General features: G+C 36.3%; 1 protein-coding gene across 4 annotated transcripts in view; it reads left to right on the forward strand.

Moving 5' to 3' along the window:
- unc80 (unc80, NALCN channel complex subunit) overlaps positions 1-23,536 on the forward strand; it is a 1,852,146-nt gene that overhangs the window by 1,338,691 nt on the left and 489,919 nt on the right. For all 4 annotated transcript variants that reach the window (XM_090404461.1, XM_090404464.1, XM_090404465.1 and 1 more), the window contains one exon: positions 9,581-9,710. In XM_090404461.1, coding sequence (XP_090260587.1) covers positions 9,581-9,710 — 130 coding nt within the window. The remainder of the gene's footprint in view (positions 1-9,580; positions 9,711-23,536) is intronic.

The raw sequence follows: 23,536 nt of genomic DNA on the forward strand, positions 1-23,536 counted from the left end.
TATGAACAGCAGTTAGCTAATGAAGCCAAAAAGAATCCTAGGGAGTTCTTTCGATATGTAGCCAGCAAAAGAAAGAATGATTATGGAAGGATGACATTGATTGGAGGAAATGGTATAAAGACAGCTGTTTCAGAATGTGTTGTGGAGATACTTAATGAGCAATTCATAAAGATCTTTCAATCTTGTGAATGTGACTTCATGGAGAGATTAAGAGCAGTTGATGATGGGGAGGAGAGACTGACTGTAAGTGAGCAAGAGGTGTTTGGGGAGTTGAGTAAACTAGATGTAAATAAGGCTGTGGGACTTGATAATATATCACCACGTATTCTGAAGGAGTGTGCCAGAGAGTTGACACCTGCCTTGACATATTTTTTTTAATACGAGTCTTGCACTTGGTCAAGTTCCTAAAGAGTGGAAGGAGGACTAGATCGTGCCACTTCATAAAGGAGATGATCGAACTCAAGCATCAAACTATAGGCCTATCTGTGTGTCAGGTGTTGTGGTTAAGTTGTTGGAGAAGCTTGTGAGAACTAGTATCCAGAGTTGGGTTGACAACAATGGTATAATCTTTGATGGACAGCATGGATTTGCTAAATGGAGGTCATGTTTTAGTAATCTACTTACTTATTACAATAAAGTGACTGCTTCCTTGGACAGAGGAGAAGGATACACAGTAATATACTTGGATTTCGCAAAGGCTTTTGATAGAATACCTCATGATAAGTTGACAGTCAAACTAGAGCAGATGGGGTTGGATATTAGATTAGTGCATTGGATTGGAGACTGGCTATCTGATAGGTATCAACAAGTTGTGTATGGGGGTGCAATATCCAGGAAAAGGAAAGTCACTAGTGGAGTGCCTCAGGGGTCTGTTTTAGGGCCATTACTATTTAACTTATATATTAATGATATTGGTGAAGATTTGGATGGAGATATTCAGTTGTTTGCAGATGATGCAAAGTTGGGACGAACCATAAAGAGTAGTGAAGATGGTGTGGCCTTGCAAGAAGACTTGAATAAATTGAGTGATTGGGCAAGCAAATGGGGATTCGAGTTCAATGTTGCAAAATGTAAAGTTTTAAAATTTGGAAAACAAAGATGAGATGCAGAATTTATGCTTGGTGAGAATATATTGTTGGAAGTAGAGGAAATAAGAGATCTGGGGGTGATAGTGGATAAGGATCTAAAATTTAGGGGACACATTGCCAAAATTGTGAAGACAACACAAAGACTTCTGGGAATGATGCGGAGGACACTGACATGTAGAAGTAGGGAGATACTTGTTCCAATGTATAAGGCTTTGATTAGGCCACACTTGGACTATTGTGCCCAGATTTGGTCACTGGGTTTTCAGAAGGATGAAGAGATGTTGGAAAGGGTCCAAAGGCGACTGACTAAGGTAGTTTCTGACCTCTGGAATGCTGAGTATGAGGAAAGATTGAAAAGATGTAATTTGCAGAGTCTCGTGGAGAGAAGGAAGAGGGGAGATATGATAGAGACCTACAAGTTGGTAAGGGGTTGTTATAGGATCAATGGTGGAGAAGTTCTACAGAGAATAGTGGGAGATCAGGGGAGAACCAGAGGTAAGGGAGTGAGAGGCAGGTTTTTTCATGCAGAGTTGTGAGTGATTGGAATGCCTTGCCTGAGAGTGTGGTGTCTGCAAGTAGTTTGAATGTGTTTAAGACACGGTATGATGAGATGTGTGTGTAAGATAAAAGGACCTCCTAGATGAGTCTTTGACTCCATGAGGTCTTGTTTAATAATAATAATAATAATGTTTCTGTCATTGCAGTATTCTCTTTGTCTCACAACTACCTTTATGAAGAAAAGGCAGTACTTTTTTGGAATTTGTTGATGGACTTAAAGAGAATATGTGTGTGCATACATGCTATTAGCCCTTTTCACACTCATTTGTTTCAAGGGCTAATAGCATGTATGCGCACACACATTCTCTTTAAGTCCAACAGGTATGGAGTCCCTGTCCCTGTAGCTTATTCTATGTTGAGATGCCCCTTGGTTGGAAAGACCTGGATTCAAATCCCATCTCAGATGCAAAGGTCCTTTATCAGGGATTTTTAACTGAAGTGATTTAGCAGGTTTCATATATATGGAAGTGGTCAGTTTTTCTGCCTGGAAATGGATTTTTCTTCCTGCAAAACAGGCAAACCAGATGGACTCAATTTACAGACATAGCAAACAATGAAGATAGAATCAGCTGAGTGGTAGTGCACCTGCTCTCCAGCCAAGAGGCTGCGGGTTCAAATCAACCATGGATGTTTGTGATTGTCCTACAAACTCTGTGTGGAAAGGGAATCTGCAATCCTATGACTTATTCCAGCAGATGACTTCACTCCAAAACTCTGGTGAGGTATGGGAGTGACCATTCAGCATCTACAGACATCAAATGTGAAAATTTATAGGCAGTAATCAGGTTTAAAAGAAGCCAAATTACTTAGCCCTGACAGGCCATGGGCCTAAGGTGAAAAAGGAAGATGGAAAGTATTAGTGTGTATATGTGCACAAATTAGACTTAATATCTCTAATTAACTGGGAATACATCTCACACTACCATGTATGGGGTAGTCGATGCACCAACACAAGCCTCACATGGTGTTGGTGAGAAATCTATGTGGTCAGCAAAACGTGATAAGTATATAGCTACTGTAAATATCAGATCTCTATACAAAGTAGGAAAACTTCAAATTGTACAAGAAAATCTAAAAAGGATAAAGTGGGATATTATAGGAATCTCAGAAACTCATCAGACAGGAGAAGGATGCCTAAACATGCCAGAGGACAAATTGTTCTGTTCAGGATGAAGAGACACAATGTACACAGAGAAGGAGTTGCAGTCCTAATAAAACAAAATCTTATTGCAAGTATAACAGATATCAAGCCTATCTCATCCAGAATTATAGGAATTAGATTAAAAGCCAAAGAAAAAGGACTATACTATCCAGATTTACACACCAGATGCAAGTCATAATGAAGAATACATCAAACTATTCTGCAATGATCTCCAAAAAGAAATAGATAATACTAACTCCAGAGACGTCTTATTCATAATCGGAAATTTCAGTACTAAGATTGGAACTCAGAGGAGAGCTAAAAGATGTAATAGGGAAATTTGGAATTGCAACCGAAAATGAAAGGGGAGAAACTATGCTTAATTTCTGCAAAGAAAATAACCTTGTCATCTCAAATACAATGTTTTACCATAGACCTAGTTTTAAATACACCTTTACCTCGCCAGATAGAGAAATATGAAATTGTATCGATTATATGCAATTCATAAATAATTCGTTCACCTCCATAGCGCAGTTGGAAGAACAAAGGTACATTGCGCCCTTTGATTGGAATAGGCCTAAGTTCGATTCTCGTTACGACAGGAGGAATCTTTATCTGGACGATTTCAATCAAAGGTGAGTTAGCTGATCTCATATGGAGGTAGCAGGGTTTTTTCTCCCAGAAACTCAGGTTTTTCATCCCGCACACAGAAAATCTTCAGAACACACACACAATTTACAGACAAAAATACTAGTTGTGGTGGAGGTGGGCAGTAGATGGCGGTGATAGAGATGATTCGTAGTAGAGGTTCAGTGTAGTGGTTGAGGCAGTTGTAGGTGTCCTCCCGCGATGAGTCTTCGGACGCCTTGGAGGTATCAGAAATAATAATAATAATAATAATATCCAAATTAGAAATAAATGGAAAACCTCAATCAAAAACGTAAGAACACTTAAAAGCCTAGAGCTGGATGCAGACCATGAATGCCTCTCTGCAACAATGCAGATAAAATTCAAAGTCAGTTATAAAAGAAATAGGATTGATAAACTCCACATGGAAAAATTAAAAAATAACCAAATAAGATCAGACTGCATCAGGAAAATTGAAGAAATAAAACAGATGAAACTGAAAACCTTTGCAAAACAAGAAAAAAATATTAATTAACTCAGCAAAGGAAACCTTAGGAATTTATAAGAGACCCAATAATAAATGGATGACATCAGAAATTTTAGAAAAATGTAAAGAAAAAAGAAAACTAAAAACAAAAATAAACAGACATACTCAGAATTAAACAAGAAGAAATAAAAACAACTCAAAAATGAAATTAATAAAACTTTGCAAAGACAGGCTTAAGAAAACTGGCTAAATTACGAGGGTTGTTCGATAAGTCCATGCAAAAATGAAGAAAACATAATTTTTTTTGGGACAAACATTTTTTATTTTTCAACATAGTCTCCTTTGAGGTCTATACTTAGTCCAACGATGCTTGAATTTTTTTAACCCGTCCATATAGTATGATTTGTCCAACTCTTCGAAATAGGCAGCTGTTTTGGCAGTCACCTCATCGTTTGATGAAAATCTCTTTCCTGCCAGCCATTTTTTCATGTTTGGAAACAGATAGTTGTCCGAGGGAGCCAAATCTGGAGAATAAGGGGGGAGGGAGGATGCAAAAGGACTTTGTAGCGTAAATTGAACAATTTTGCGGTCAGTTGCAGAAGAGTGAGCAGGTGCGTTGTCATGGTGAAAAATAATCTTCTTTTTTGCCAAGCGTGGTCGTTTTTCCTTTATTTCATCATTTAAATGATACAGCAAAGACACATAATACACTCTAGTAATTGGTTTGCCCTTTTTCGAGAAGTCTATGAAGATTATGCCACGAGCCTCCCAAAAGACAGTGGTCATAACCTTTCCTGCTGTAGAACGGTTTTCGCTTTCTTTGGTGCAGATTCCCTGCATGCAACCCATTGTTTTAACTGTTTCTTAGTCTCAGGCTGGTAGTGATGAATTTATGTTTCGTCCACTGTTACAAACCGACACAAAAATTCCTCTGGATTCTGTTGAAACAGCTTCAAGCTGTCCTTGCAACAGTTCACACTTCGACACTTTTGATCCAGTGTGAGCAAACTGGCACCCATCTTGCAGATAGTTTTCTCACATGTAAATGTTCATATAAAATATTATGTATGTGGTCATTTAAGATGCCCACAGCCTTAGCAATTTTACGCACCTTCACTCCTCTATCATCCATCACCATATCATGGATTTTTTAATAATTTCCGGGGTAGTGATCTCAACAGGGCTTCCAGAACGTTCAGCGTCACTTGTGCTCGTATGGCCACTTCGAAAGTTACTAAACCACTTATAAACCATTCTAATCGAAGGTGCAGATTCATCATAAAGTTTATCAAGCTTAGCTTTGGTTTTGCCTTTCAAAAATAATGTTTAATCACTACACAAAATTCTTTCTCATCCATTTTTCACAAATCACAGTACTTGATTGATTCAAATGAATGCCAGACACAGAGTAATAGATCTATCTGACTGAAACTTTTAGTGTGTGGTCCTCCAACAGTTGCTGGCAACTAAAAATAACCTCAATACGTACTGGTGGCGCCATCTCTTCAACTTTGCACAGACTTATCGAACAGCCCTCGTAAAAAAGAAGAAAAATGCGATGAGGCATATAAATACCATAACTCAAATATATTACATAACATAATTAAAGAAATTATAAAAAACTTTTCACCAGTACCTCTAACAATTATCAATTATCAGGGTGAGGAAACAGGAAATCCAAATGAAATAAAATCCAAATAAAAGCAATATGGATGGAACGCTACCAAGAAATGTTTAACAATGAAAGCAATAACTGCATGATAACAAAGCCCCACACTAATTCAAGACATGATGACTTAATATTCCTTAAATCTGAAATGGAGAATGCTCTAAAGCAAATAAAATCTGACAAATAATAATTTGTTCTTGGACCACTACTATTTAATTTGTTCATTAATGATATAGGAAAGGATCTGAGAGGAAATGATGCAAAGTTGGGTAGAGCAATAGTAAATACACATGATGTCAAAATTTTGCAAGATGATTTGGGTAGATTGGCAGACTGTGCTAAGGAGAATGGATGTCAATTTAATGTGGCAAAGTGAAAGGTTATACATTTTGGGGTGAAAAGATTATTAGCAGTGTACCACATTGGTGGAACCATACTCCAGGAAATTGATGAAGCCGGAAGCTTGGGTGTGTTAGTGGGTAGGGAGTTAAAGTTTAAGGGGGCACATAGCAAAAGTAGCTAAATCAGCTCATCAGATCACTTGGTTATTGAAGAATACTTTGACAAGCAGAGACAAGCAATTCCTCTTTAATATTATTCCTCTTTATTGAGCATTGATAAGACCCCATCTTTACTACTGTGTGCAGATCTAGGCACCAGGGTTTCTTGGTGATGGGGAGGAGATAGAGAAGATCCAAAGGCTTGTGACCAAGATGGTAGATGGTCTATGGAATGAACCTTACAAGAACCAGTTGAAGATTTGTGGATTATAGAAACTGGTTGATAGGCAGAAAAGGGGTGATATGATTTAGAAATTCAAATTACTGAGGGGTTTTTACAAGATCAATTCAGAGGAAATTTTTCAGAACAGGTGTGTTCGTGGAAGAACTAGGTCCTTTCATGGAAACTGAGCAAGAGTGTGGTTAGCAATGGTGTTAGAACTATGTTTTATATTTGGAGAGTGGTGAATGAGTGGAATAAGCTGCCAGAGTCTGTTGTAGGTGCCATGACTGTGAATGAGTTCAAAGCAAGATATGATAGATACTGTGCAAATACTCAGTAGTTCTTGACATGATGTTTAGGGCCTTCCCGACAAGTCTAAGAACTTCTTCGAGTTGTAATAATAATAATTACACTGAGAATATAACAAAAATATCTCTTGTTTTATAGATTATAAACAGGGCATTTGATTCAATAAATAGAGTAACTTTATTAAGAATATTAAAACAGAAATAAATCGATGAAGATACCCTGGATCTAGAAAAATATTGTAGTCTCATCGAAGCGATAAGGTGGATGATTGGAATACCTTGCCTGAGAGTGTGGTGTTTGCAGAGAATTTGAGTGTGTGTAAAGAGTGGTATGATGAGCTATGTGTATAATAAAAGAACCTCCTAGATGAGTCTTTGACTCCATGGGGTTTTGGGGTAATAATAATTAAATTCAGCAATATAACAACCGATAAAATAAACATCAATAAAGGAGTAGTCTAACGATGTCCCATCTCCCCATACCTTTTTAACATCTACCTAGAGGATATGGTAAACCAAGCCTTGGAAGGAGGAAAAGGGTCAACCTAAATGGTTATAACCTTAATAACATAAAATATTACCAGCCTGGCTGGCCGAGTGGTTAGTGTATCCGTTCTCCAGCCATAAGGCTGCGGGTTCGAATCCTGCCATGGGCATTGATGTCTGTGATTGTCTTTGGAAATATTAGTGGTGGTGGTGGTGGTTGGTGTAGTTGCGGTCAGTTGGTGGATTGAGTGGCAGAGACAGTTGTAGAGCAGGTGCACTCCCTCGATAAGTCTTTGGACTCCCTGGAGGTGTCTGATAATATGCAGATGACATAGTAATGATAGTGGACACTAAAGAATACAGCATGATCATAAATACAGACAAAACAAAAATTTGGTAATTAGGAAAGATAAAGAAAACGTAAACTTCTCCTTGAATGGATCAACAGTTGAATAGATAAAACAATTCAACTATTTAGGAACAGTAATAACAGAACACTTAGATACCATGACCTCTATTAATCATAGAATATTGATTGCATGGTTCAGTAAGCTAGGTGAAATCTGGAAAAATAATAAAATCTCCAAATCTCTAAAATTAAAATTATATAATGCAATACTATAATACCCACTGTGCTATATGCTTCCGAAACTTGGACACTCAAGAAGACAGAGATACAAAAACTGAAGGCTTTCAAGATGAAATGTCTCAGAAAAATAAATAAAACAAAATGGACAAATAAGAAAACAAATGAAACTGTAAGACAAGACCTAAACTATACAGACTCATTAATAGAAAAGAACAGTGGTATGGACATGTCGAAAGAATGCCACCAAAAAGTCTACCCAACCTCACTCTGTATGCAAGATTAGAAGAATAATATCAAAAAAGGAAGTCCAAGAACTAAACAGAAAACACCACTAAAGGTTAACTCCAGATTACAAACCTATAGATAGCTCACCAGCAATGCAAGAAACTGAGACTCCCAGAGATTGTTGTGGAAACATGGTAGACTCAACCCATCCTTGATGTAAGTAAGCTCTAATTTCCCTGACTTTACACTTCCACACTCTCAGCACATACCTCACTCCTATTCCATATCCATTCCCATGGATTTGATCAGCCTACTATAACTTTTGTCCATCAGATTCAGTTCATATGTCTGCAAGCAAACTGCACACCATTCTTCCTGTGTGATCTATGTGTTGATTCATTTGCAATCATGGCCATTCTTCTCCACTTGCTTCTGTCATACTGTGGTGATAGACTCATAATCTTCACTTTATCATTCTTCTTTTCTGCTTCTTCCAATAACTGTTTCATGTCTTCTCTCTTACCATACTTTACATTTTTCAAGCCATTTATGCCTTTCAAAAAAGTCAGTCCTTTCACTTTATCTTTTTGCATTTTGACAGCCTCACTAATATCTTTAATCTTTCACCTGGAAACATGATTTAATAATGCTCTAGTTAAACACTCCTCTTATCACAATATCATAAAAACCTCTTTCCTTCTCTTACTTTGTCATGCATTGCTTCCTCCTCCCTTGAAACTCTCCTTTCTCCTATCAGCTGTACCACTCATCAAACATTTTTGAATTCACTTGAAGTCACTCTAATAATAAATTTAGTTTAATCCTTTATCCAAGTGTAAGCAAACAAAGTTTGCGCCTGAAGTATCTTCAAGACTGAGGCAACTCGTGGTAAAGGTGGACCAAGCTCTCATCACTACTTGTCTTAGTATCTCCCATAATGCAAAGCACATCTCCTTGTGGACATGTATAATGCTATGCATTAAGGAAAGGACCACTACCCAGACCAGTTTCGACCTTTATTGAATGTTCAAGTACAGGTCAAACTCCAAAAACTCAGCATTGTAAAAAAACTCAGTACAGAATTTTCTAAAACATAATTATCAGATAAATACCAGATAATTATTTTGTTCACTATACTTTTCATTTTCACCTCTAAGTCAATTTTGGTGTCTAATTAATATAATATAATTTCTATATTATATTAATATAATTTCTAAGTCAATTATATTTATGGTTTATGTATGAACATCTTTACCACTTCTGTTCCTTTTCCAATCATGATTGTATTCTACCCCATAGAACACAATGAAAGTGTTCTATGGGGAAGAAAAATTATGAAAGTGTATGAATACAAATTCACAGCACATTCAAGGAAGATGTAGACATGCACTTCATAAGCTGTCTTCTTTGCAAACAGTTACTAATAGCTGTTCGGTGGCATGTGCATAATGTATGAATAGTAAATAAAATTTTTATAAATCAAATTTTTGTCATAATCCTTTCAGAATAATTTGTGTAAATCCAAATTTATCTAAGTCAAATTTAACCATAATGTTATTTATGTCTGATTTAAATACAATGTAATATTTAAAAAATTAAATTAAAATAAAACGGATTTTTTCCTTCTTTAGATTGATTTCTAACTGTAGTTTTTATTTTTATTTTTTGATAATTTCTAGGTATCTTCTTTTAATGCCATCCATTTTGTGCATATATTCTAATCACCAAACTAATGGCTTACTTTGTCGAACTGTTGAATTTGTGTGCAAGCAGTTTTATATATTACATCGTAAACCATTTATTCTTCAGGTAAACATAGTAACATTTCTTGATATTCATTGTGAATCATAAAAATAAAATTGTTGTGTAGGTTGGCAGTAAACCTTTTTTTAATAAGGTTATTATTATTATTATTATAATTTCTATTATTAGAAATAAAATTAGAAATATTACATAGGAAAATTGTGTCAGTAGTGATTTGGACACCTTATATGCAACAACCAATATCCGACCAGCACATGGTGACACACAGAATCCTAAGCATTAAAAACCTGTAGTACATACCAAACTGCGGATCATCACAGCAAAACTTTTCCAAGTAAAAGACATTATTCCATCCAACATTAAAGAACTCGTATATCACAGTATCTGCGAATCCCAACTGAGATATGGCATAACTGTCTATGCAAACACATCAAACAGCCACCTAATAAAATTAGAAATATTACATAGGAAAATTGTGTGAACAGTGATTTGGATGCCTTATACACAACAACCAATATCCAACCAGCACATGGCGACACACAGAATTCTGAGCATTGAAAACCTGAAACACTACATAACATTAACCAGGAATTACTTCAACATCACCTATCGAAACAACAGAGACACATATCGTATAACATGACCTACAACAACTCTCTACATCCCTACACCCTTCAACAACTCATACGGTTCTTTTGTGAGATTACATCAGATACCCATACAACTCATTGACCTACCAAGAAATTTAAAACATAGATAACTACAGAACATTAAAACGCGAACTCTGGAAAATATACCAACAAAGTTAACATACCATTAACGCCAATATACACATCACAAATCACCAGCATCCAGTGCCTACATCCCATACATAAATAGTGAAGGCTAATCCCACTCTCTTCATAAAAGCTAACCCAAGCTTCGAAGTAGGCGGGATTAACATGCCTCACTCATATACACTTAATCCTCATAATCAAAGACTGCAGATTATGTAACAAAACAGTCAGTAAGGTGTATAACAATAAAGAAGATACTGATATATAAAAAAAATGTGTATATGTAAATAGGCTGTATAATAATAAGCTATGATATTGATATTGAAAACAAAAAAATGATGTACATTTATATTTAAAAAAAATCACTGCAATCTACATTTTGTACTGAACAGAAAATGTAATAGTAGTATACGTTATTGTATATATGTAAATACTCTGCATGATGATAAATAAAATGTTATTACAGTTAAAAAAAAAAAGTAAAATTTTTTTAAATTATTACTATCAAATCACAGTTCTCTTTTATTAGCTGGAAGAAAGATATTACTGCTCATCCTCTTGATATTCATAATGATTTGATTTCCATTGAAGATTGGTTTTCTACTCTTGGGCTGATTTACATATCTAACTTATCATAACATAAAAAAATCACATCCATTGCCTTCTGTGTCTCCAAAAAATTATATATATATATATATATATATATATATATATATATATATCTTTTTTTTTTTTTCCAATTAAAACACTTTTTCTCTCTTGCTCAATTCTTAACACCTTATTAATCCAAAATCCATCCACTCTTAGAATGTTGTTTTTGCATTCGTAGTGGTGCACTGAAACTTCTCTAAGAAATCTTGAATGTATACAGAAGAGAGAAGTCTGTCTAATAGGTGACATTGTCTCCAGTCACTTTCTCAATGCCCACAGTTTTTGCTAAATTTATGTCATGTGCATAGCTCCACCAAATTAACCACTACCATTTCTTTGCTTCTAATCATGTTAGAACATGAGTAGTCACTAATCACTATCCATACAATTAAATTCCAAATAGTTGAACCACCTTCCCATATTTTCTATTTTTGTTCCATCTAATGCTGTTCTTTGAAAATGTCTTCTCCATATTGTTTTTTCTCAATAAAAAAATATACGAGGGTGGTCTGAAACTTTCTCGGCTTTGACCATAGATGGCAATACTATCGGCAAGATTTTTTTTTCTAAGTTGGTACATCTGTCATAAGCATCCATGTGAAATTGCAAGTCATCCTATCAAGTAGTTTCTTTTATACAGCTGTCTGAATCCCTTGAAATGGATAAAATTGAGTATCGTGCAGTTATAAAATTCTATGTAAAAGAAGATTTAACGCCAAAAGAAATGGGCTCCTGAGTTTAAACTTGGCCATACCAGCCTTGAGGATGATCCACGTGAAGGACGTCTGAAAAGTGTAACAACACCAGAAATCATTGATCAAGTGCAAGATATGGTATTGGATGACCAGCGAGTCAAAGTGCGTGAAATTGCTGAGACTATAGGCATTTCAAAAGAACATGTAGGATATATTTTGCATGAAGAATTGCAAATGAAAAAGCTTTGCACAAGATGGATGCTGTGCTTGCTCACAGCAGATCAAAAATACACTCGCATGAAAATCTCTGAACAGTGCTTGGAGCAATTTAACAAGAATAAAACTGATTTTGTGCATTGATTTATTACTATGGGTGAAACTTGGATTCAACACACCAGAATCCAAACAGCAGTAAAACAGTGGACAGAAGCTGGTTGTTCAATGCCAAAGAAGACAAAGTCAGTTCCATCAGCAGGAAAGTTCATGGCATTGGTGTTTTGGTATGCTAAAGGCATTTTGTTTATTAATTATCTTGAAAAGGATAAAACAATAACCTGGGAATATTATTCCAATCTTTAACCAGACTAGATGAAAAAATTCATGAGAAAAAGACCTGGTTTGCAGAAGAAAAAAGAATCTTTCATCAGGACAATGCACCTGCCCGCAAAGGTGTTTTGACAATGGGAAAATTAAGGGATCTGCACTATGAATTGTTGGAACATCCACCCTATTCTCCAGATTTGTCTCCCTCTGACTTCTATCTCCCAAAACGAAAACTCCTCCTCTCTCATCAGCATTTTTCTTCAAATCCAGAGGAGATCTTAACTGTAGAGGGGTATTTTGCAGATCTTAGGGAGAACTACTACAGGGACGGGATAATGGCACTGGAGCATCACTGGAATAAATGTATTAGTCTTAAGGGAGATTATGTTGAAAAAATAGAAATAATTTTGAAATTATAAATTCTTATTTTCCTTGTTAGGCCGAGAACTTTTCAGACCACCCTCATAACTATCAGACTTTGAAGAAAATTGTTAACAGATTTCATCTTTCTCTTTAACCACTTACCCACACACACACACACACACACACACTCATCGCTGTAATCTCTCATGTGTGGAGTTGATATAAAGAAAAATATTTTTATTTTTTTTTATTATTTAAAAGTTTTAGAATGTTTATAACACATATTAAAGTTATTAAAACATTACCCCTACCAGTCTTAATGTATGGAAGCGAAATCTAGACAGTAAAACAAAAAGGCAAACAAAGATCAATAACAGCAGAAATGAAGTTTATGAGAAAAACTGCAAAGTATACCCTATTTGATCACAAAAGAAATGAAGAAATTATGAAAGAATTAAACCAAGAACCAGTAATAGAAAAAATTTAAAAATATAAACATAAATGGATGGAACACATTCAAAGAATGAAAACAGAAAGATTACCAAAACAAGCCTTAAAGTACAAGCCATTAGAAAAATGAAAACCAGGACATCCTCTTAAACGATTCGACGATGACTTCTAAGGCCAGAACAGGCCATGCTAGGCCTAAATCCTTGATACGCATGATAATGATGATGAAAGTGTTCCATCCTGATTCTGTGGGCTTGATTCCTAGAAAGATATGAAGTGCATTAAGAGGATGTATTCTGATTACTGAGTACACTAAATGTCAGTATGGTGTATGTGGTTATGGGGACTGGATGGAACTTTGCAGTTTATAAGAGAATGTGATTTGAACCTGACCATGCCATTAACTGAGCTGTTTAATGAAAATTTTTCAATAGGAAAGGTTCCTGGAGAATGGAAGGAGGGTAAAATAGTGCCATTGCATAAAGGTGATGGCAAAATTGGCGTATCAAACTATAGGCCTGGTTGCATTTCTTCTGTAGTTAAAGATTTTGTAGAAATCTGTAAGAACTTATATATAGAATTGGGCAGTGAAGGCATTATTATTTAAGCAAGCCAGCATGGATTTCTTAAAGGACAATCTTGTTTTAGTGAGCTAGCATACACTGTCATTTTTTTTGGATTTTGCAAAGCCATTTGATAGGTTGTTACATGACAAGTTAGTTTTTAAGTAGCAATTTATGGTGTGAATATCAGGTTAGTGGATTAGATTGGTAACTCACTTTCTGAGCATTATCAGAGAATTGTATAACAGGGAGCAGTATCAGGAAGTAGGTAGATTACAATTGGTGTTCCATAGGGTTCAGCACTAGGACCATTATTGTTCAATCTTTATGCCAATGGTATTGTTATGGGAAAATAGGAAATTATAGGAAAATATTCAGTTGTTCGCAGATCATGTTAAGATGGGGTGAGATTTTAGTAATAATAGTCCCATGCTTTGGTTCTTCATGAAGATTTGAATAATAGTTGGGAGGTGGGTAAATGAATGGGGATTTCAGTTGAGAGCATACTAAATGTAAAGTTTTGAAATCTCAGATCCAGAGATGAGATAATTTATACTCACTTATAGGAAGAAGTGGATGAAGCAAAAGATCATTGGGTGATTGTTGATAGAAATTGGAAGATACAATGAATGAGTGTGGGTATGTAGGAAGTGAGATATTCTGATGGACCATGAGGCTTGCTTAAATATGAGTTTAAATATGAGTAGAAAACATGATTGTAACTGACAAGACAGTTGAAGATTGTGTGCATGTTCAGAGTCTATGTGGAAACAACAGCACAGAAAAATGTTTGATTGATGATAAAGTGGGTAATCATTTATATGGCCTTAAAAAAAAAGTGAAATTAATGATAAAGTGGACAATAATGACGTCAAAAAACAAAGTGCAGTTAATGGTAATTGATCAGTGGGATTGATGGCAAACAAGTGTGCGTGACTAGCGATAAAATAGCAAGAGTGAATGATAGGGTGAAAAGGACACAATATTTGAAAGCTGAGTTAGTGAAGATGAGGTAGATGCAGAATGAAGTAAAGAGAATTGTAGTTATGTATTGAAGAGTGAAGAAGAAGACAAAATCAAATGATTTTGGTATGAAAATAGTAACAAAAGACCCACGAGTGGGGTTGTATGGGGGTATTCAATTATTAGAGGTGTGGTAAATGAGAAGATGCACCAGGTTTGTTTACCTGGAGGTAAAATGAATAGAATGATTGAGGCATTGGGTGTGACGACTAAGCGAGTAAGGGGGGTAGTGGTAGTAGGGACAAATGACTTGACTGAGAACAAGGAAAATTAAGACTGGATATCAAGAGGTTGTTGAGAAGGATATAAGAAAGGTAGTCAGTGTGTTGTCCAGTTACGACAGTGATGAAATGAAGCAGAGAGCAAGAACTATGAATGATATGTTAGCAGAAATGTGCAAGGAAAAAGAGATGCAGTTTCTTAATGTGTGGGATGAGTTTGAAGGATGAATCGAACTATATTTATTTTATACAAATTATGGATTCTACAACCGTGTTATAAATAATTATTTTAATTTCCTGACTTTTCGATCTTCATATTAAAGTCATCATCTGGAGTATAAACAGTCTTTTTTTAATAAAAATGTGGTCACAAAACCGAAATATTTCGATTGAATTGTTATATTAGATTTAGGATCCTGGATTACCTATGGTTCTATTTAGAATTAACTCTTAGGGAGAAAGGTTAAGTGGGTAGAATATGTCCCTTCCATATGTTTGGGATATTTAGACCATCATTATTGTTAAGATTAGCATGATTGATAAGAATCTCACAGGCCTCCTTAAATTTACATTCATACCATGTTTTGGTGTGATGTAAACAACAGATGCTTTTCCAGTCATTTCTATGTAAAGTGTTCAGTTCTCAATTGTGAATTGTATGCATTTGTGTTGTTTGTTTAGGTGGCTGAAGAAAGTGTCTAGTATCTACATTGACGATGTTTTTGCTATTTGGCCCCATGGCCGCCAGACACTGGACACTTTCCTCAGCCACCTAATAAAACAACACAAACGCATACAATTCACAATCGAGATTGAAAAGCAGAACACACTTCCTTTTCTAGATACACTTATCACACGTCTTCCTTCTGGCAGTCTTTCCTTTACTGTTTACCGGAAACCAACACATACTAGCCAATATATACACAAAAACTCCTACCACCACCCACCACAAAAACTAGGGGTCATTGGTTAATACACTTAAAAAAGGGCTTTAAACATTTGCTCTGATGAACAAGCACTTAAAGATGAATTAAAAGTTATCAGTAATACTGTCCTAAAAAATAGTTACAGTCAAAATACTATCAACAAAATTCTGTACAAGACCTCACTTAAAAATAAACACAACTATAATAAAACTGTAACCATTCCATACATTAAAGGGATATCATACAAAATAAACAGAATACTACAAAAATACAACCTTAAAGCTACCTTTAAACCTCCTGTAAAATTAAAGGACTTACCAGCACATCCAAGGATCCACTGGCCCACACTGGGGTATACCATATTCATTGCACCTGTAATTTACCCTATATAGGGGAAACAGGATGTACAATTCCTGTCAGCAAAAAGGAACATAAACGAGACATTAAATATAATAACTATGGTCAAGCTGGTCTTTCTGATCATGTCCTGAACACTTGACATAGAATTGACTGGAAAAGCACCTGTTGTTTACATCACACCAAAACACGCTATGAACATAAATTTAAGGAAGCCTGTGAGATTCTTGTGATTGACACATACTATGTGTCAATCACCTTAATCTTAACAATAATGATGGTCTAAAAATCCCAAACATATGGAAGACACATATTCTACTCACTTAACCTTTCTTCCTAAGAGTTAATTCTAAATAGAACCATAGGTAATCCAGGATCCTAAATCTAATATAACAATTGTCATGTTAAATTAGAACATCATTTTCACTGTAATAAAACTATCTATATGAAAGAATGTTTCTCTGATGTTGTCTTAAATAGAACATAGCTTTGATGTAGTTAATTCATTTTATTCTAATTTTGTTTTATTTTCACTAGAGGTTAGGTCAGAATAACCGTTGATCAAATCATTGTCTCTTTGGCATACTATGTGAAATGTAATTTAGCTTGTCTCTGTATATATACAACCTCTGTCCAAAAAGAAACTGAACTTTTGATAGAAAATAAAACACAGGCCAATTATAATTATTCAAATCATTTATTTCAATTAATATACTCTCCTTCAGCTTTGAAATAGCCTTTGGCACAATCAATTAATTCGTTAAAATATGTTTTTTATATCGGTTTTTGGGATACTGTTGGGGGTCATGATTACTGCCGCTTGAACGTTTTCAATGGTGTCATATTGCTTTCCTTTCATTGGCAAATGAAGTCAGGGGAAGAGAAAGAAGTGGTGCTAAATCAGGTGAATACGGCGAGTGATCCAACACACAAACTTGTTTTTTTGCTCAAAAACTGTCTTACGAATGATGAGATGGTGCATTATCGTGCCAAAGTGACCTGCATCACAATATTCATGCCATACGTGACGAATTCTCGCTATCAATCACTTCAAAACTTTGAGATAAAACTCACCATTGACTGTTTGGCCAGATGGAACGAATTCTTTGTGGATAATGCCCTTGGAATCGTGGAAACAAATCAGCATTGTCTTTACTTTTGACTTCTCCAAGAGACTTTTTTTCGGATGCCCCTCTTCTGATGGTCTCCAGAAGCTCAGCACTCTGGCGCTTTGTTTCGGGCTCATACTCAAAACACCACGTTTTGTCAGCAGTAATGATCATTTCAATAAGTTTGAGTCCTTATGAGTGATTTTAATGAGGTCCTTGCAGTGTTCAATTCGATACATTTTTTGGTCATCGGTCAACTTGTGTGGAACAGATCACGCATTCAATTTACGAAGGCCCAAACTCTCGGTCAAAATGTTGTGCACAGTTGATTTTGGAATCCCCAATTCATCTTCAATCAATCTCACGGATGATTTCGGGTTTTCTTTGATGAAATCACGCACATTTTGGATGTTAACTTTGCTCAGTCCAGTTTTTGGATGGCCCAGCTTTTTGTCGTCCTCAAGCATCTCACGACTATTTTGAAATCACTTAAACCACTCATAAACTTGAATACGGGATAAGCATTCATCACTATATGCTTTTTTAAGCATTTGATGTGCTCCTTAAAACTTTTACCAAGTTTATTGCAAAAGTCAATTGCAGCTCTCTGTTTGAAACTCATTTTCCGACCGTTTGTCAAAACACACTGTCACTCTTGGCACTATATCTTGGCTTCTAATGAAACAAATATCATAAACAGTTGACACTACACTAATGAATGTTGCTGCTTTTGACAACAAAAAGATGCAACTAGTTTCTTCTATTTTCGAAAAGCTCGGTTTCTTTTTGGACAGAGGGCTTATGTGTATATTCCAGATGATGACCTTAATATGAAGGTTGAAATGTCGAGAAATTAAAATAATTATTTATAGCATGGTTGTAGAGTCCATAATTTGTGTAAAATGAATAGTGATCACCATGTAACACTAAAGAAAAGAATTGAACTATATAAGAGTGATGGACTGTTTGAATGTTTTTGGTGCGAGTCATTTGGTGAGACTGCTGCTGGTGGAAGGGAGAGTTATAAGTGCAGAGAACGAACCTGAGCAAGTAAGAACAAGACAAACACGGAAACAAGGAGACTCAGGGTGTACAGGGGAACACAGCATGAGCAAGTAGATGCTCCACGAGGATGTGAATGAGTATGTAGAGAAAAAGGGAAGGAGATTATATGGGATGTAGGGAAAACAATTGGATTTGAAGAGAGTTCTAGGATGAGTAAGGAGAAAAAGAAATGGCTCGAGGAAAGTATGGAGAAGTCACACATAATAAATGGTATCGCTGAAACTTGTTATAGATCCAGGAATGAGCTATACAAATACTAGAAGTATCAGAAACAAGGGAAATGAAATGGTTTCATTGATTAAGTTTGTTCATCCAAAAATGGTTTGGTATAAGTGAGACATGGCTGGATGAAATGACATCCTAGCAGGAATAGAGATGGAAAGGGATGGTGTGTTTCTTGAAGATAAAACGACTGTTGTGGAGGATGGATTTAGTTGAGACATTGAATGAGCAGTTCATTAAGGTCTTTCATTCTTGTGAATGTGGCATCATGTCGATTTTGAGAGCAGTGGATAATATGGAGGAGAGACTGACTGTGAGTGGAGGAATTAAGCAAACTTGATATTAATAAGGCTGTGGGACTTGACGATATATCACTACTTATTTTGAAGGAATGTGCCAGGGAGTTGACATCTGCCTTGACATATTTGTTTAACATGAGTTTTTACATTGGTTCAACTTCCAAAGGAGCGGAAGAAAGGCAAGATTGTACTGCTTCATATACAAAGTGACAGAAGTCAAGCATCAAATAATAGGCCAATGCGTGGTCAGATGTTATGGTTAGTGTTGGAAAGACTGGTGATAATCATCATCCAGAATTGGGTTGACAACCATGGCATTATCTTTGATGGACAACATTGATTTGCTAAAGGGAGTTCATGTTTAGTTATCTACTTAATTATTACAATAAGGTGACAGCATCATTGGTTGTGGGAGATGGATACATATTAGTATACTTAGACTTTGCCAAAGGCTTTTGATTGATTACTACATGATAAGTTGATAGTCAAACTAATGCAGATGGGGTTGGATATGATATTAGATTAGTGTATTGTATTGGAGATTGGTTGTGTATGGGGGAGCAATCTCCCTGAATGGGAAAGTGACTAGTGGTGTGCATCTGGGGGGGGGGGATCTGTTTTAGGGCCACTGCTGTTTAACCTGTATGTTATTGATATTGGGGAAGATTTGAATGGGAATATTCAGTTGTTTGCAGATGATTCAAAGTTGGGACAAAGTATGAGGAGTACAACAGATGTAGCCTTACAAGAAGACTTGAATAGAACTAGTGAATTTTCACAGTAGTGTGGATACCATTTCAATGTTGCAAAATATAATATTTTAAAATTTGGAAGGCAAAGATGGGATGTAGAATTTACTCTTAGTGGGGATATATTGTTGGAGGTGAAGAAAATGAGAGACCTTGTGGTAATTGTGGATAGGGATCTGAAATTTAGAGAACAATTGTCAAAATTATGAGGACTGCAAGAAATTCTGGGAATGATGTGGAGGACACTGCCTTGTACAAGTAAGGAGATTCTGGTTCAGTTGTATAAGGCTCTGATTTGGCCACATATGGACTACTGTGAACAGATTTTGCTGCCTGGTTTTCAAAAGGATGAAGAGATGTAGGATAGGGTCCGGAGGTGATTGACTGAAATAATTTTTAATTTCTTGAATATGGAATATGAAGAAAGGTTGAGATCATCCAATTTGCAAAATCCAGTGGATAGAGATGTACAAGTTGATGAGGTAGTTGTTATAGGATTAATGTTGAAGAGGTTTTTGATCCGACTATGCATTAATGTTGTAGAGAACAAGTCATCATCCCTGGAAGCTATATAAGGAGGGTGTGAGCAGGTGATTGAGAAGCATGGAGAATTGTGAATGATTAGAATGCATTGCCTGATAGCTTTGTGTATGCAGAGAATTTGAATGTGTGAGCTAGGTGTATTACAAAAGGGACCTCCTAAGTGAGTCTGTGTCTCCATGGTGTTTGCGATGATAATAATAATAACAATGACGCTTTGATCAGACCATATATTCTATGCTCAGATCTGGTTACCATGATTTGAAGGGGATGAGAGAATCTTTGAGAGGGTGCAGAGAGAGAGATAACAAAATGAAGGGTTATTATTGGATTAGTAATTAGGAGATTCTTCATATCATAGATTGAAGAGAAAGAACCAGGACAAGAAGCAATCCCTGGAAGAAGGGTAAAAATTAAGTTTTTTGCATGGAGAATGTTAGGAGCGAGGAATGCATTGGCTGAGAGTGTGGTGAAAGTGCAACCAGTGGATATCAACTAGTGTTGACCTCCAATGATGAGTCTTTTTACTTCATAGAGGTCAAGAAAATAATAATAATAGTAATAATATCATATTAATAACTGATGTATTACACACTCACCATTTTTGAAAGAAAAGAAAAATGCATGATTCTTCTATAAACCTCAAAATATAAACTTTCCATGCTTAATTACCTCCAACCCATGCAAGTTGCATTCATGTTTAAATTAAATACTGTTATATTTTACATCGAAACTTATCATTTTTTTCCTTTCACCTCGCTATCGTTGATTCTGTGAATTTTATCTCCTGGCAATCAACAAGAATTTAAATACACTCCTAGTGTAATTAGTTTCTTGCAATACAGTTCATTATGTAATACATTTCTGGTAATGTCTACAGATGAAAGTACTTACTTTACTTTGAGATGCTGAACTCGTGTCTAGTATCATTTGCCCATAGCATCAGCCTATTAAAAGCCTCCTGGCATGTTTTTAATATCAGTCCCATTTTATTATTAGTATTATTATTATTATTATTACACCAAGACCTCAATGGAGTCAAAGACTCATTGGGAGGTCCTTTTATCACACACACAGCTCATCATACCGTGGCTTGAACACATTCAAACTCCTTGCAGACACCACACTCTCAGGCAAGGCATTCCAATCATTTACAACTCTGCACAAAAAAAATCTCTCTCTCACTCCCCTACTCACACCCTCTTTATACAGTTTCCAGGGATGACCACTAGTTCTCCCCCGATCTCCCACTATTTTCTGGAGAACTTCTCCAGCATTGATCCTATAACAAACCTTACCAACTTTAGGTCTCTATCATATCTCCCTTCTTCCTCCTGTCCACCAGACTCTGCAAATTACATCTTCTCAATCTTTCCTCATACTCGACATTCCAGAGATCAGAAACTACCTTAGTCAATCGCCTTTGGACCCTTTCCAACATCTCTTCATCATTCTGAAAACCAGGTGACCAAATCTGGGCACAATAGTACATGTGTGGCCTAATCAATGCCTTATACAACGGAACAAGAATCTTCCTACTTCTACACATCAGTGTCCTCCGCATCATTCCCAGAAGCCTTTGTGCTATCTTCACAATTTTGGCTGTGACCACTAAATTTCAGATTCTTATCCACTATCACCCCCAGATCTCTTATTTCTTCCATCTACAACAATATATCCTCACCAAGCATAAATTCTGCATCCCATCTTTGTTTTCCAAATTTTAAAACCCTACATTTTGCAACATTGAACTCGCATGCTCATTTCTGTGCAGAATCACTCAATTTCTTCAAGTCTTCTTGTAAGGCTCACACCATCTTCACTACTCTTCATGGTTCATCCCAACTTTGTATTATCTGCAAACAACTGAATATCTCCATCCAAATCTTCACGTACATCATTAATATACAAGTTAAAAAGTAATGGTCCCAAAAGAGACCAATGAGGCACTCCACTAGTGACTTTCCTTTTCCTGGATATCGCTCCCCCATACACAACTTGTCGATACCTATCAGATAGCCGGTCTCCAATCCAGTGCACTAATCTAATATCCAACCACATCTGCTCTAGCTTGACCAAACGTCTTTCCAGTATCTAAGTATATTACTGTGTATCCATCTCCTCTGTCCAGAGAAGCAGTCACTTTATTGTAATAAGTAAGTAGATTACTAAAACATGACCACCCTTTAGCAAATCCATGCTGTCCATCAAAGATAATACCATTGTTCTCAAACCAACTCTGGATCCTAGTTCTCACAAGGTTCTCCAACAACTTAACCTCAACACCTGACATGCAGATAGGCCTATAGTTTGATGCTTGAGTTCGATCACCTCCTTTATGAAGTGGAACAATCTTGCCCTCCCTCCTTCCACATCCTAGGAACTTGACCGAGTGCAAGACTCGTATTAAAAAAATATGTCAAGGCAGGTGTCAACTCACTGGCACATTTCTTCAGAATATGCGGTGATATATTATCAACTCCCACAACCTTATTAACATCTAGTTTACTCAATCCCCCCCATATACCTCTTACTCACTTACAGTTAGTGTCTGCTCCCCATCATCTACTGCTCTCAATCTCTCCATGAAGTCACATTCACAAGATTGAAAGACCTTTATGAACTGCTCATTAAATATCTCCACCACTCATTAAGTATCTCCACCAGTCTTGTCTTTATACCATTTTCTCCTATCAATGTCATCCTTCCATAATCGGCTACATATCGAAAGAACTCCTTAGGATTTTTTATGGCTTCATTAGCTAACTGCTGTTCATACTTCTCTTGAGCTATCCTCACCAACTAAGTCACCATCCTTGCCTGGTCTTTGTAGACCTCATGGAATTGTTTATTTCCACTTCTCTTATGCTGACTCCACAATGCCCTCTTTCTCTGTATCACAACTTAATCTCTTTATTCATCCATCTTGCACCTACCTTAGTTAACCTTCTCGCCCTTCGAATACATTTAGACATTGCATCTGATAGTTTTTGAAAATCACCCAGGCTGCATCGATCTCTTTCCGAGCTAATTCCTCATTCCATGCTACGCCCGCAAGCTGTCTCCTCAGCTCTTCATAATCATCCCCCCCCCCCTTGTAGTTCCACATATTCCCTTTTCTCACAGAGGTCCTCACACAGCTGGCAACCACCCAGGTAATCACCTCATGGTTATTCTCACCAATTGGTGGATGATTTGACACCTCATTTATAATTACATCCTCATGTAATTATAAATGACATGAGGTCATCTCATGATGACCAAATCCAAGATCCTCAATCCTCGAGTGCCCTCTGTTACATACTGTCTGAGGGAGTTA

The sequence above is a fragment of the Typopeltis vanoorti genome, chromosome 14, assembly GCF_054136105.1.
Source record: "Typopeltis vanoorti isolate ZY-2024b chromosome 14, IOZ_Tvanoo_1.0, whole genome shotgun sequence".
Classification (NCBI taxonomy): domain Eukaryota; kingdom Metazoa; phylum Arthropoda; class Arachnida; order Uropygi; family Thelyphonidae; genus Typopeltis; species Typopeltis vanoorti.